Source organism: Peromyscus californicus, unplaced genomic scaffold (genome assembly GCF_007827085.1).
Source record: "Peromyscus californicus insignis strain IS unplaced genomic scaffold, ASM782708v3 Scaffold_10__1_contigs__length_136768540, whole genome shotgun sequence".
Taxonomy (NCBI): domain Eukaryota; kingdom Metazoa; phylum Chordata; class Mammalia; order Rodentia; family Cricetidae; genus Peromyscus; species Peromyscus californicus.
This window is the reverse complement of record NW_026294391.1, coordinates 54,884,135-54,900,506: the sequence shown is the minus strand read 5'-3', so window position 1 is coordinate 54,900,506 and position 16,372 is coordinate 54,884,135. Positions and strand designations below refer to the sequence as shown.

At 39.6% G+C, this 16,372-nt stretch overlaps 1 protein-coding gene across 2 annotated transcripts in view; it reads left to right on the top strand.

Moving 5' to 3' along the window:
• Ophn1 (oligophrenin 1) overlaps positions 1-16,372 on the top strand; it is a 358,580-nt gene that overhangs the window by 142,612 nt on the left and 199,596 nt on the right. For both annotated transcript variants that reach the window (XM_052733231.1, XM_052733226.1), the window contains exon 5: positions 12,898-12,969. In XM_052733231.1, the coding sequence (XP_052589191.1) occupies positions 12,898-12,969 (72 nt within the window). The remainder of the gene's footprint in view (positions 1-12,897; positions 12,970-16,372) is intronic.

Genomic DNA, 16,372 nt, shown 5'->3' with positions numbered 1-16,372 from the left:
CCAAATTTCTTGGGTTATTATTCATGGCCCCAAACCAGACCTAGTTGGTACCCAAATCTGGAAATAGCTGGTTTGAACGATTTTCATTTTAAGCAGTGGCCTGTGTGTAAGGTGAGAACTCTATATAGGATAGGAAAATGGTCTTTCGTCCCCATCTCTCATGGGATGCCTATTTATTGGCATCCCAGTTTTGTGAAATAGCTGTTCCATTTAAAAGAGTTTTTCTCATTCCATCCCTCTCCTTTCCAGCACTGTGGTACTAGCTACTGTTTTCTCAGCTCCTAGAGAAGTGTGGTTGAACATTGGCTTTGAGGGGAGGGTATTAAGTATTTGATTCTGACTCAGCCACTACTCACTTCTTGACTTTGTACTAATCAGTTTACTCTCTTGCAAAGTAAGGAAAATAATTGCCACTCCTCTTGTTATGAAGCACCTTAAATGACATCATAATATGGGAGTGTTTTATAAAGGTGAAAAACATTGATTATATAAGCGTTGTTCTTAGTAATCTCTGGTTGCTTGTAAGAAATAACAGGAATTTTCTGAGTTTGTGAAATTTGCTTCTAAAGACAGGAAGGGGGCAGACATGAGTGCTTTCACGCAAGCCTCAGAGATGGCCTGCTAGCTCAGACAGACTTCACTCGGTGTTCTCCTCTGTCAGAGCTTCCCTGTCCTGCTGCCCACGTCCTTCTCAGAGGCATTCACCTCTAGCTCATTCAGCTGCCTTTCTCCATGGCACTTCGACTCTCTTATTTACTTGATAGCAAAGCTTTACACTATTGGAACAGGAGTCATCCTTTGAGATGTTGTTTTCCTTACTCTTCTTCCTGGTTCTTTGTCACACATTTATTTCTCATTCTTACTAAAATTAGAATCTAGAATGGATTTATGATGACGAACAATGAGGAAGTTCATGGTCCGAGAATGTAGCAATGGCCCTTGCCTGCTCATCTCCATGAGTGAATGTAGACTGTGGTAGGAACTATGAAGAGAGAAAAGGTGGAGCATCCCAGCTGGGATGTTCTTCTGAGTACTATTGGATAGGCGTCACATCTCAGAAGTGGTGTGTAAGCGTCTGGATGGCAGACTTCCTGCATAGGAGGAAGCCTGTCTGTATGCTTTTCTTTCTGACAAAGGAGTTTTGCTGGTGATGTACAAAGTCTACGTTTGAGGAATGACAGAAATAACATTAAGAGGCCCACAGCACTGCAAACAATGTCTTGTTGAAGCTGGTTTTGCTGGTGATGTACAAAGTCTAAGTTTGAGGAACGACAGAAATAACATTAAGAGGCCCACACCACTGCAAACAGTGTCTTGTTGAAGCTGGTTTTGGCAGCTTGTATACCACCAAGGATTCCCGAGCAATCCTGTGGTATTAGAGTGGATGCCAGCTCCATTTAGCTAGACATTATTCAGCTTTAATTTTGTCTTTATTCTGTGGGAACCTGATTCCATGAACTCTTACTGAGTTTAGGCTGGAGCTTCTCTCAGTTATATTCCTATCCAGATAGAGTTGTTGGCGTTTTTCATAGAGAGCTCACAAAAATTAATGCAGTGGTCAGAAAGGCAATTAACGACAAAGCTTTCTTAAAAGGGATTCTTTAGGTGGTTGCTGAACTAAGAAATTTAAGGTTAAACAATGAAAGAAACGGAACAAGGGTTCAGCATGTTTTGTCCCCATATCCCCAGCTTTCTTCTAGCAGAAAATAGTATTGTAACAACTGGGTAACAAGGTTCGCAGTATCAGTTTGTGGTGTGAGAGACTGGGCAATGTCACCAATTCAATTAAGGGAAGGATGTAGAGTCCCAATTCAATGAAGCATGTGCAAATATATAATTTGCCTGAATCGTCAGTTAAGAGTTGCTTATACACTTGCTTGCTCAGAACAGGCTTCCTCTGAACATGAAAAACTAGAAGCTGTGCCTTCCTGGGGCCATCTGAATATACATGCCCAATTTGGACATCCGTACAAAGAATTGCTATGTGGCACTTTTTTTACAAGCCGCATGTTTACTTCCTGTTCAAAGTCAGACTTCCTCAATGTTTCACAGACAGTCACATTTTACATGTTATCTATGTGAAATTGGAACTAGTTTTTTTTTTATATCATCTATTGCTTTATAACAACCCATTCTAAAACCTAATGGCTTATAGTAAAAATTATTTAATTATAGGTGGATCAGGAATTTAGGTAAGTATCATTGAGTATTTCTTCTTCTCCATATAGTAACACTCACTGAACACATGACTTGTTTTAGTGGTTCTAAGTGGTGCTCCTGACAAGCTTGGAAGGCTGGGTTCAGCTGGTAAGAGCTTTGACCAGAATGTCTGCATTGAGTCTCTCTGATTTTTAGTCTCAGGGTCATTCAGCTATTTTTTTTAAACAATACTACCTCATGTCTTACATAAAAGAGTATGCAGAGTGAGACTTTCAAGAGAACTGAGTAGTCTCTGGTAGATAATTATGACTTATACTTAGAATTCCCTTAGTGCCATCCCTGGTGGACTGGTTCAAAACAATAACAAGACCCCTCACATTTAAGGGGGGAGCTCAGGTCTCATCTTTCAATGGAAGGCGTGTTTTTAAAAGTAAGATCATCTACTCTGGTGATAGGATGGCCAAACACCCTAACTGTCGTGCTAGAAATCTCAACCAATGACTGATGGAAGCAGATGCAGAGATCCACGGCCAGGCCCCAGGTGGAGCTCCAGGAGGGAGTCCAATCGGCGAGAAAGAGGAGGGATTGTATGAGCGAGAATTGTTGAGACCAAGATTGGAAAAAGCACAGGGACGAATAGCCAAACTAGTGGAAACACATGAACTATGAACCAATAGCTGAGGAGCCCCCAACTGGATCAGGCCCCCTGGATAAGTGAGACAGTTGATTAGCTTGAACTGTTTGGGAGGCACCCAGGCAGTGGGACCAGGACCTGTCCTTAGTGTATGAGCTGGCTGTTTGGAACCTGGGGCCTATGCAGGGACACTTTGCTTAGCCTGGGAGGAGGGGACTGGACCTGCCTGGACTGAATCTACCAGGTTGAGCTGAATCCCCAGGGGAGTCCTTGCCCTGGAGGAGATGGGAATGGGGGGTGGGCTGGGGGGGAGAGGAGGGGCGGGAGGAGGGAGGACAGGGGAATCCGTGGCTGATATGTAATATTAAATCAAATTATAAAAAAATAAAATAAATAAAAGTAAGGTCATGTTTTAATACTGCTAAAAGAAAAAAGAAAAATACTTCCTTGATTTTAATTGGTCTCTAGATGAGTAAACAAAACCATAATCCACAATCCAGCAAAGTATAGAATGTGTTGGATAGGAGAATTCCTTGTGTAGTTTTCACTGAATGAAAGATCAGTGTGAGTTTTGGCATGAATGAGGACACACACACACACACACACACACACACACACACACGCGCGCGCGTGCGCGCGCGCACCCTACAGAAAATATTGGAAGCAGTACTTCAGACTGAAGAGAGAATAAGCCAGTGCAGGGGGCTATAGCAAGAAAACAAACGGAGCTATAATTTCAGAAACACATACAAAATAGAGCTAAGAACACACTACCACCACCACCAAAAAACACAGCAATCAGTGGACATCATTCACTAATAACTTTAAACATTAATGGCCTCAACTTGCTAGTCAAGACACAGGTTAAATGAGTAAATCACAAATGAAATTTTGAATGAAATTTGTAAATTAACTGTCTCATTAAGTATGGCTTCTTATTCAGAGGAAACTAAAATGTAACTAAGTATCTGTTTAAAGTTCACTTATAACAAATTTAGGCCTATACCAAATGAGAGCCCAGTAGATGCTGAGTAGTAATAATAATAAAAAAGAAGATAAAATAAAGGCAAACAAACAAGAAAAGGACAAACAAATAGAAGAAAAGAGCCAAAGAAAAAGGACAAGAAACACATACAGATGCAGAGATGCACATAGAACCCCCCCCCCCAAATCTTACGTAAAGACCTGTAAGGTGAAAAAATAATCCCACTTGCCATGCTGTGCAGGTAATCATGTAGGTAGGGGTATCTTCACTCTCCTTCCTGCTCCCAGTCTTATCCCCAGCTTCCTAACAAACCACCTCCAGTGGAGTAACCTTCTACTCTGCCCCCAATCCCAGGGGATCATGTAGCTCTTCACCTACAGCCTTTCTGCACCCCATCCCTTTGTCTCAGCCACTAACTCCAGGAGGCACTCCCTGAAAAGCTGCCAGCCATGTCAGCCAGGGAATCAGGTATGCTATCTTCACGCTCCCTTCTGTCCTCCAATTCCAGTCTTCCAGTCTTAGCCCCAGCTTTGTAACATATCACCTGCTGTGCATTCATCTCCTTCCCTGTCCCCGTTCCCAGGGCTCTACACAAATTCTGGTGGTGTACCCAGTTTTTCTCCCTTCGGTGTGCCGTCTCAGCAGCACCCCTTCTAGCCCATACCCATTCCTTAGTGTTAGCTCCAAATACCTAGAAACATTTTCTACCCGGGAACTCCTGGCCACCCTTATCAGGATTCCAGAAGAATTTCTTATCCACCACTCTCTTTTATGAACCAGATAGGGCAAGAGAAACCCAGGCACAGAGCACCCACCCAACAAAGACAGGACCAGATATCAGCACCTATTATTACAATTATCAAAAGTCAGAAGAGCCTGGATAGATGTTCTACAAATGCTAAGAGACCACAGATGCCAGCCCAGGCTTCTATACCCAGCGAAACTTTCAATCACAATGGATGGAGAAAAAAAAGACATTCCATGAGAAAACCAAAATTAAGCAGTATCCATCTACAAATGCAGCACTACAGGAAGGCACTGGGAGAACTTCAACCTGAAAAGGTTAACACCACCAAGAAAAACCAAACCAAACCAAACAAAAACCACAAGGAATAAATAATCTCAGACCAGCAAATCAAAATAGGGGAAAAAAATCTCACTCCACAAAAAAACACAATAACAGGAATGATCAAACAGTGCTCATTGTTTACTCTCAATATCAGTGGTCTGAATTCCTTAATAAAAAGACTCAGACTAACAGAGTGCATTTGAATACTAGATCCATCCAAGAAACACACCTTAAAATGAAGGGTAAAAGGATGGAAAAAGATATTTCAAGCAAAATGGACTTGAAGAAGCAAGATGAAGTAACCATTTTTAATATCTGACAAAATAGACTTTAAAACAAAACTAATCAGATGATGAGGCAGGATAGTGCATACTTATCAAAGGAAAAATTCACCAAGAGGACATTGCAATTTTAAACATATGCACCAAACACAAGGGAAACCAAGTTCATAAAAGAAACACACTATAGCTTCAATCACATATTGACCTTTGAACAGTGTTAGTGGGTAACTTCAATACCTCAAGTCATCCAGACAGAAACTAAATAGAGAAACACTGGAGCTGACTGATGTTATAAACCAAATGGAACTAGCAGATATTTACGGGACATTTCAACCAAACACAGAAGAAAATATATTCTTCTAAGAAGCTCATGGAACTTTCTCCCCCAAATTGACCACATATTTTGACAAAAAGCAAGTCTCAACAGATACAGGAAAATTGAAATTACACAGTGCATTCTTCTGGGCACCACTGATTTAAACTAGATATCAACAACAGTAGAAATAACAGAAAGCTTACAAACCCATGGAAACTGAACAGCACATTACTGAATGAAAAAAAATCTGTCAAGATAGAAATTAACAAAGAAGTTGAAAATTTTTAGTATTGAATGAAAATGAAAACACAATATACCCAAACTTGTGGGACACAATAAAGGCTATTCTGAGAGTCAAGTTCATAGCACTAAGTGCCTACATAAAAAATTGTAGAGATCTCATATTAGTAACTTAATGGCATACTTGAAAACTCTAGAACAAAAGGAAGAAATCACACCAGACACAAGTAAATGACAAGAAATAACCAAACTTAGGGCTGAAATTAATAAAATAGAAACAAACAAGCAAAAATAGTACAAATAATCAATGAAACAAAGAATTGGTTCTTGAGAAAATCCATGATTGACACATCCTTAGCCAAATTAACTAAAAGGCAGAAAGAAGAGATCCAAAGTAACAAAGTAAGAGATGGGGTACATAACAACAGACACTGAGGAAATCCAGATATTCATAAGGACATAATTTAAGAATCTGTACCCCATTAAATTTGAAAAATCTAAAAGAAATGAGTAGATTTCTTGACACATACTGTACTGACTGGTTTTGTTTATCAATTTGTCACAAGCTAAAGCCATCAGAGAGAACAGAGCCTCAGTTTTGAGGAAATGCCTCCATGCGATCCAGTTGTAAGGCATTTTCTTAATTAGTGATTGATGGGGGAGGACCCAGCCCATTGTGGGTTGTGGCATCCCTGGGGTGGTGGTCCTGTGTTCTATAAGAAAGCAGGCTTGCCGGGCGGTGGTGGCGCATGCCTTTAATCCCAGCACTCGGGAGGCAGAGCCAGGCGGATCTCTGTGAGTTCGAGGCCAGCCTGGGCTACCAAGTGAGTTCCAGGACAGGCGCAAAGCTACACAGAGAAACCCTGTCTCGAAAAACCAAAAAAAAAAAAAAAAGAAAGCAGGCTGAGCAAACCATGAGGAACAAGCCAATAAGCAGCACCCCTCCATGGCCTCTGCATCAGCTCCTGCCTCCAGGATCCTGCCCTATTTGAGTTCCCGTACTGACTTTCTTCAGTGATGAGCACCAATGTGGAAGTGTAAGACAAATAAACCCTTTCCTCCCCAGCTTGCCTTTTGGTCATGGTGTTTTGTTGCAGTGATAGAAACCCTAACTAAGACACATACCACCTCAGAAAGCTAAATCAAGATCTGATAAGCAATTTAAACAGACCTATAACCCCCAGTGAAATAGCAGCAGTAAAAAGTCTTCCACTCCTGAAAAAGCCCAAGACCAGATGGACTCAGCATAGAATTCTACCAAAATTTCAAAGAATTAATGCCAATAGTAACTAAACTGTTCCACAAAAGAAACAGAAGGAACATTGCCAAATTCTTTTTATGAGGTCAAGTTTCCCTAATACCTAAACCACACAAAAACCCAAGAAAGAAAGAAAATTACAGACCAGTTTTCCTTATGAACATAGTTGCAAAAATTCTCAATCAAGTACTTGCAAACCGAATACAAGAACACATCAAAAAGATCATCCACCATGATCATGTAGCCTTCATTCCAGAAATGCAGCAATGGTCCGATTTATATAAATCAATAAGTATAATCCACCATATAAATGGACTGAAAACAAAATCTACACGATCATCTGATTTGGTGCAGAAAAGGCCTCTGGCAATTTCCACCACCTCTTCATGATAAAAATCCTGGAGACAGTAAGGATATCTGGGACATATCTCAACATAATGAAACAAATTCTCATTAAGCCCACAGCCAACATCCACTTAAATGGAGAGAAGCTCTAAACATTTCCATTAAAACCAGGAACAAGACAAGGTTGTCCACTCCCTCTACCTATTCAGTATAGTACTTGACCTCTTAGTTAGAACAAGACGACTGAAGGAGATCAAGGGGGATACAAATAGGAAGGAAGAAGTCAAAATATCTTCATTTGCAGATGATAAGATTGTATATGTAAATAACTCTTAAAACTCCACCAGGAAACTCCTGCAGCTGATAAACATTTTCAGCAAAGTAGCAGGATACAAAATTAACTCACAAAAACCAGTAGCCTGCCGGGCGGTGGTGGCGCACGCCTTTAATCCCAGCACTCGGGAGGCAGAGCCAGGCGGATCTCTGTGAGTTCGAGGCCAGCCTGGACTACCAAGTGAGTTCCAGGAAAGGCGCAAAGCTACACAGAGAAACCCTGTCTCGAAAAACCAAAAAAAAAAAAAAAAAAAAAAAAAAAAAACCAGTAGCCTTCATATATTCAAATGACAGACTGAGAAAGAAATCATGGAAACAATACCCTTCATAGTAGCCTCAAAAAATATCTTGAGGGTAACTCTAACCAAGCAAGCAAAAGACTTGGATAATAAAATCTTTAAGACATTGAAGAAAGAAATTGAGGAAGATATCAGAAGATGAGAAGATTTTACATGCTTATGGATTGATATGTTTAGTTTAGTAAAAATGGCCATGCTACCAAAAGTAATCTACAGATTCAGTACAATCCACATCAAAATTCTGACACAATTCTTCACAGAAATTGAAAGGATAATTTTCAGCTTCTTAAGGAAACATAAAAAAATATATAATATAATTATATATTTATATATAGCTAAGATAATTGTGAATAATGAACGAACTGCTGAAGCTATCACCATCCCTTACCTCAAATTTTACTACAGAGCTATAGTAATAAAAACAGCATGGTATCGTCGGAACCTGATATTTTATAAAGAAACCAGAAATACATACTGGAGAAAAGACAACATCTTCAACAAATTGTGCTGGTTAAACTGGGTGTTAGCATGTAGAAGAATCCAAATAGATCCATATCAATCACCCTACACAAAACTCAAGTCCAAGTGCATCAAAGACCTCAACATAAAAATATATAAACTGAACCTGGTAGAAGAGAAAGTAAGGAATAGCCTTGAACACATTGGCACAGGAAACAACTTCCTGAACAGAACACCAATAGCACTGACACTAAGATTGACAGTTAATAGATGGGATCTCATGAAACTGAAAAGCTTCTATAAGGCAAAAGACACCTTGACAGGACAAAACAGCAGCCTACAGAATGAGAAAAGATTTTTACCAACTCTACATATGACAGAGGGCCAATATCCAAAATATATAAAGAATTCAATAAACTAGACATCAACAAACCAACTAATCCAGTTAAAAAATAGAGTGCAGGTCTAAATAGAGAATTCTCAACAGAGCAATCTCAAATGGTCAAGAAACACCTTAAAGAAATGTTCAAAATCCTTAGCCAGCAGGGAAATTCAAATCAAAAGAACTCTGAGATTCCATCTTACAGCTGTCAGAATGGCTAAGATCAAAAACACAAGAGACAGCTCATGCTGGAGAGGATGTGGAGTAAGAGGAACACTCCTCCATTGCTGGTGAGAGTGCAAGCTTTCTACTATGGAAATCAATATGGCAGTTCCTCAGAAAATTGGGAATTGATCTACCTCCAGACCCAGCTATACCAGTCTTAGGCATATTCACAAAGGACACCCAATCCTACCATAAAGACACTTGCTCAACTATGTTCTTATTCATAATAGCCAGAAACTAGAATCTAGATGTACCTCAACCAAAGAATGGAAATAGAAAATGTGGTAAATTTATACAATGGAGTAATTTTAAAAAATGACATCATGAAATATGTCAGCAAATGGATGGAACTAGAAAAAAAATCATCCTGAGTGAAGAAATGCCTTCTATGTTTCTTTCCTCAAAGCATTTTTTGGTTTTCATAAAAGAACTAACAAAAGTCAATAAAAAGAAAACAAATTAATATTTTTTTCAAAGCTGAGACTTGATCTCCTGGCCCTGAACATGATAAGCATGTCCACTACTCCTGAGATATGCCCCTAGTCCAGTTAGTATGTTTCAGAATGAAATATTTTTCATTTTACACAAAAGTTATTTATTATTCCTTTTATTGAAAATAATTTTTTTCTCACATAATAAATCCTGATTGTTGTTTCCCCTCTTTCTACTCCTCCTAGTTACTCCTTATCTCCTCTCCCACCTTTTTGTATTTCATTAGAAAACAAACAGGCTTCAAAGGGATGATATAAAATAAATATATAATATATATAATAAATATAAAATAAAATAATAATATAAAACAAAAATTCATACATTGGAATAGGACAAAAGAAACATAGAAAAAAAAGAGCCCAAGAGAAGGCACAAGAAATAGACCCACTCATTTGTACACTCAGAATTCTCTTAAAAACAATAAACTGGAAGACATAATATATATGTAGAGGACTTGTAGCGTTAAAAGAGAGAAAATCATATATAAATTAAATAAACATTAAAAAATAAGATTTAAAAAAGTGATACCACATTATAGGCAAGGGACCTCCAAAGATGCCACTGCATTTATTTTTTGTTGGCCATCCACTGCTTGGCATGTAGTCTATTCTTAAGAGTAGTTTGTTTCCCCAGTGAAATTCCCTTGGAGAAAAGGAAATTTTTATTTGCAAGTAGTTGTCAATTGGAGATTGCCTCTAGGTTAGGGATGGAGACATGTATCCTCTTCTTCCAGGTCTAGGATACCATCTGGCTTACACCCGTGTAGGCCCTGTTCAAGCTACCTCAGTCTCTTTGAGTTCATATGTGCCTCAATCCTTTTATTTTAGAGGGCTTTGTTTCTTTGGTGTCCTCCATTCCTGGATCATACATCTTTTTACCTCCTCTTCAACAATGTTCCCTGAATCCTGAATGGAGGGATTAGGTGGAAGCATCCTGGTTAGAGCTGAGTGTTCTAAAGTCTCTCATTCTCTGCATATTGTCTGGGCGTGGGTCTCTATATTTGTTCCCATCTGCTGCAGGAGGAAGCTTCTCTGATTGTGGCTAAGCAAGGCACTGATCTATGAGTATAGCAGAATATCGTCAGGAGTCATTTTATTTGTACATTGTTTTAGTGGAATATTAGTATTTGGTTTTACCATAGGTCTCTGGGCTTGTTAGTCTCAGGTTCTTGGTTACCCAGGCAGAGTTGGGTAAGTGTTCCATCTTATGGATTGGACCTTAAGTCAAACCAGACACTGTTTGTTTACTCCCCCAAGCATTGTTCCACCATTGGACTAGCATTGCTTGCAGGCAGGACAGATTGTAAATCAAATGGTTTGTAGCTGGGTCAGTGTTTATGTTTCTCCTTTGTAGCATGTAGAGTACCTTCCTCTACCAAAGTCCCTAGCATGTAGGGGTGAAGGTTCTAGGTAGGTACCAGCTCAACTTCTCTATGTTCAATGAGTTGTCTAAGTATCTTCAGCAATAGGGCCTCCATCAGTTTGTGGAGAGCAACCTATAATCTTGGCAATAGCTTGGATTGTTTCAGGGTTTTCATGGGACCCTTTGGCCAACAGCTCAATTAGATGTTACCCATTCCTGGTACTAAAAGCTTTATTTTGTGACAAGAGATGTCCTATTAGGGCTCTGCTTCCCCCATTATTTGGTGATTTCATTTAGATTTCCTTCATATAAGTTTATATTCTTCTACTGTATTAGATTTTTATACTACCCCTCAAATGTCCCTTAATTTTATCCATCTTTCCCCATATTCCCCCTCTCATCATCCTCTTTCTTCCCCCTCCTCACTTGAACCTCCCTTTCTAGCTCCCCCACCTATCCATAGCCATCTATTTTATTCCCCTTTCCTAGGGAAATCTATCTGCCATTCCACTCCCAAATCCATTATTCTATTCGTAACCTCTGTAGTTCTACAGATTGTAGCTTGGTTATCATTGACTTAACAGCTAATATCCACATATAAGTGAATATAGTCCATATTTGCCTTTTTGGTCTAGATTACCTTAATCAGGGTGATTCTTTTCTAGTTTCACCCATTTATCTGAGAATTTCATGGCTTCATTTTATTAAGAACTGAATAATACTCCATTGTGTAAATATACCACATTTTCTTTTTCTTTCTTTCCTTCCTTCCTTCCTTCCTTCCTTCCTTCCTTCCTTCCTTCCTTCTCTCTCTGTCTCTCTGTCTCTGTCTCTCTGTCTCTCTCTGTCTCTCTGTCTCTCTCTCTCTCTCTCTCTCTCTCTGTCTCTCTCTCTCTCTCTCTCTCTCTTTCTTTCTTTTTGGTTTTTCAGGACAGGGTTTCTCTGTGCAGTTTTGGTGCCTGTCCTGAAGCTCTCTCTGTAGACCAGGCTGGTCTCAAACTCACAGAGATCTGCCTGGCTCTGCCTCCCGAGTTCTGGGATTAAAGGCGTGTGCCATTGCCACCTGGCCTGTACCACATTTTTTAAATCCACTCTTCTCTTGAGGGACATCTAGGTTGTTTCCACTTTCTGGCTATTATGAATAGAGCAGCAATGAACATGGTTGAGCAAGTGTCTCTGTGGTAGGTAGGATGAAGTATCCTTTGTGATTATGCCCAAGAGTAGTATAGCTGGATCTTGAGGCAGATCAATTCCCATTTTCCTGAGGAACTACCATATTGATTTCCATAATGGCTGTACAAGTTTGCATTCTCTGCAGCAATGGATAAGTGTTCCTCTTACTCCATACCCTCATGAACTGTCAAGTGTTTTATTGATTTTAGCCATTTTGACAGGTATAAGGTGAAATCTCAATAGAATTTTGATTTACATATTCTTCGTTACTAAGGGTGTTGAACAATTTAAGTGTTTTTCAGCCATTTGAGTTTCCTCTTTTGAGAATTCTTTGTTTAAATTTGTACCCCGTTTTTATTTGGGTTATTTGTTTTCTTGATGTTTAGTTTTTTGAGTTCTTTGTATATTTTGGGTATTAGTTCTCTATGGAATGTGTAGTTTTAAAAATCTTTTCCCATTCTGTAGGCTAACACTTTTTATGAGTGATGGTGTCCTCTGCCTTACAGAAGCTTTTCAGTTTCATGAAGTCCTATTTATTTATTAGTTGTTGATCTTAGTACCTGTACTAACAGTGCCCTGTTCAGAAAGTGTTTGCAGGATAACATATACATACACACACACACAAAAAAAAGTCTCGAGTATATTCTCGAAATATATTTGTTTTTTCAAGACAAGGTTTCTCTGTGTAGACAATGCTGTCTTGGAACTCACTCTGTGGACCAACTGCCTCTGCCTCCCCAGTGCTGAGATTAAAGGCATGTGCCACCAACACCCAGCACAATGATATATTTTAAAGAAAAACCCTAATGATAAGGAATAACAAGTTTGTATTTGAACCTTGTTAATCTAGACATTGTTTTCTTTCTTTCTTTTTTTTTCCTTAGGTACAAAATGCTAGTGACTTGCTGATCAAACCCCTGGAAACTTTTCGGAAGGAACAAATAGGTTTCACAAAGGTATATTTTTTGTACTATATAAGATCATTTTAAATAGTAATTGAGTAGTTATTTGGACTACTACTCATTATTCTGCAATGATACAGTGGTTAAATATATAGGGCCATGAGATGCTCAGATATCCCAGGTAGCTAATTACAGTATTTTGGAGTTTATCTCTGTGGGTGTTTCCCAAAGAACTTGGCATTTGAATTACTTGGTGGCCCTAATCCCTGTGGGTGGGTGTCATGTAGCAGGAATCTTAAAGAGTCTTTATTAATAAAATCAAACCTGAGCCAGGTATTGGGGTGAACACTGGAAGATCAGAGAGACAGAACAAGCCACAGCTAACCTCACCTGGCCAACTTCTCAGCTAATCTTGTTTCCTCAGACTGGAAGCCTCTGAGTCCTTATCTCTGAATGGGTCTCAGCTGAACTGCTGCTCAAAAGCCTGAATCCTTAACCAGGCCAAATGCTTAACCAGGCCAAATGCTTCTAGTTCCTGGTCTTCACGCCTTATATACCTTTCTGCTATCTGCCATCACTCCCTGGGATCAAAAGCGTGAGTCACCATGCTTGGCTGTATCCTTGAACACATGGATTTCTGCCTCTGGAATGCTAGGATTAAAGGCGTGTGCTGCCACTGCCTATCCTAAGTATCTAGTGGCTTTTCTGTTCTCTGACCCCAGATAAGTTTATTAGGGTACACAATTTTTTGGGGAACATAATACCATCACAGTGTTATCCAATCCACTGAGAGTCTGAGTAGAACAAAGGGGTAGAGAAAGATTGAATTGACTACTAGGTCACATGACTTAGAACATGGAGCCTTTGCTCTCAGTATTACTGGTTCTTAGGCCTTCAAACCCAAATTGGAATGCCCAGCAATAACTCTCAGGCTATTGAAACTTCTTACTATCCTATTGATATTTCTTACAGTTTCCATGTAGCAGATCATGAAACTTCTTAACCTCCATAATCAAAAAAGCCAGCACCTTAGAATAAATCCCCCCTCTGTCTCTCTGTCTCTCTCGATCTCTCAAATAATACAGAAATTAGTAACAGGAAGTGTGCTGCTGCTATAACTAGTAAGAGTAATGTACCACTGAACAATGGGAATACATTCTAAGAAATGCATCGTTAGCTGATTTTATCATTATGTGAGCATCATAGAGAATACAGAAATAGATGGTACAGATCACTCAATGTAGTTTTTGATACAGTTAGGAAATTCAGTAGAGCGGGAGGTATTTGAGGCTCCACCAGCATGACATCACATACTATTTAACAGTAAGTGTTTTCCAAGACTTATACTCGAAAATAACAATAAAAGTATGGTGTAGTAAGTATGTATTCTAGTAACATAGTTATTTTTCTTATCATATATTAGGCATATAATTGGATGTGCTAAATTTTTTGTGTTATTGATAGCTCAGTACACAGCATCACAGACGTATAAGTGATGCCTGATGCTACTATGGCTATAATGTCATGGAAGTGGCAGAAATTTTTCTACTCTTTTATGATGATCCTCTCTTTCCCCTTTCCCTTTCTCCTCTCTTCCTCCATTTACTCTCCTTCTTTTCTGTAACTTCCTCCTTCCCCTGTATTTTCTTTACCTTTTTTCAGACAAAATGTCAGTTTTGCTCAGGATGGACACAAATCCCTGATCTTCCTTTTTTAGGTTTCCGACTGCTGAGCTTGCAGACTTGTCCCCCCACACCCAGTTCTATTAATAATCCTTTGAGGCCGCTCTCATGTATGCAGTCTCTTGTTGAAAAATGTCAAATGTCATTATGCAGCATATAACTTTATCATAAACTGAAGGCACCACAAGAACCAAATGCTTGGTGGGCCGGAGGAGTTTTGAAGAACATACCAGGGAAAGTGGATGGTGCTGTGGAATGACTTGTTATCTGGAGAGGATTCAGCAATCAATGAGAGGGATAGAGAAAACTTCCACTGTCTTAGATTATATATTGTCAATTATGTAGTGTTGGGAGAAATGTGGGCATTAAGGTGATAAAACTGGATCTATTTGCATACGTCTACATGCAGACATTCAGTTTGACCAGCACCATTTGTTGAAGATGCTTTCTTTTTTTCCAGTATGAATTTATGGCTTCTTTATTCAAAAGTGTCCATAATTGTGTGGATTTATGTCTGGGTCTTTGATTTAATTCCATTGGTCCACCTGTCTGTTTTTATGCCAATACCAACAGCTATAGTTGTTATACTATAGCTGTTAGTTATTTGCGGTGCTCTTACCCTGCGAGGAAATGTCACAAAACATGACAGAATCCACTAACAAGAGTTTTATTAAGATAGGAAAGAGAGACAGATGTGACAGGCCTGTGAAAACACACGTGAATAAAGATGGAGTTGGGAACATGGTGCTGGCTTATAAAGGCTGGGCCGGCCTGTGCACACAGGCCAATGTGGCTATTACACGCATGCGCGTAGATCACATGGTTGCGCTGCGCGCTTTACACAACCACTCAAAGCCACGGGGTCCTGGTCACGCAAGACGTTTTGACCTGGAAATGGCTATTTTGACCCGGAAATGGCTAGGCGGAAGTGTCTAGGTCCGCCGGGCATGCACAACCATGGTGGCATATTATGAATCCCTATCAATAGCTCTGTAGTAGAGCTTGTAATCTGGGAGGGTGAAACTTCCAGAAGTGGTTTTATTGTACAGGACTGTTTTAGCTATCCTGGGTGTTTTGTTTTTCCATATGAAGTTGAGTATTGTTCTTTTGAGGTCTGTAAAGATTTGTGTTGGGATTTTGATGGGGATTGAGCTGAGAAGATTTTTTTTTATTTTGCAATACAGTTCAGTTCTACATATCAGCCACAGACGGATTCCCTTGTCCTCCCCCCTCCCGCCCCCCTCACCTTCCTCCCAGCCCACCCCCTATTCCCATCTCCTCCAGGGCAAAGCCTCCCCTGTGGACTGAGATCAACCTGGTAGACTCAGTCCAGGTAGGTCCAGTCCCCTCCTCCCAGGCCGAGCCAAGTGACCCTGCATAGGCCCCAGGTTTCAAACAGCCAAGAGCTGAGGAGATTTTTAAGCAGACTATGTTAGAAGCAGCTTGTTTTCTTCTGCCTGCCAGTAGTAAAATTCAAGAGAAAAATTGATGATGGACTTACTTATTTTTAACTTTTATTGATTCTTTGTGGATTTCACATAATGCATCCAGATCCCACTTATCTCCTCTTACAACCACCCTCTGCCCATGTAACACCCCCCAAAACAAAACAAAATTTAAAATTTAAAGAAAAACCAAAAACCAAACCAAAACAAAACAAAAAAACCAAAAAAAAAAAAAAGAAAGAAAGAAAAAGGAGAAGAATCTTGTCTTGGAAACCATAGTGTGGCCCGTTGAATAACAGTTTATCCTTTAGTCCGTTCATCTTTACTTGT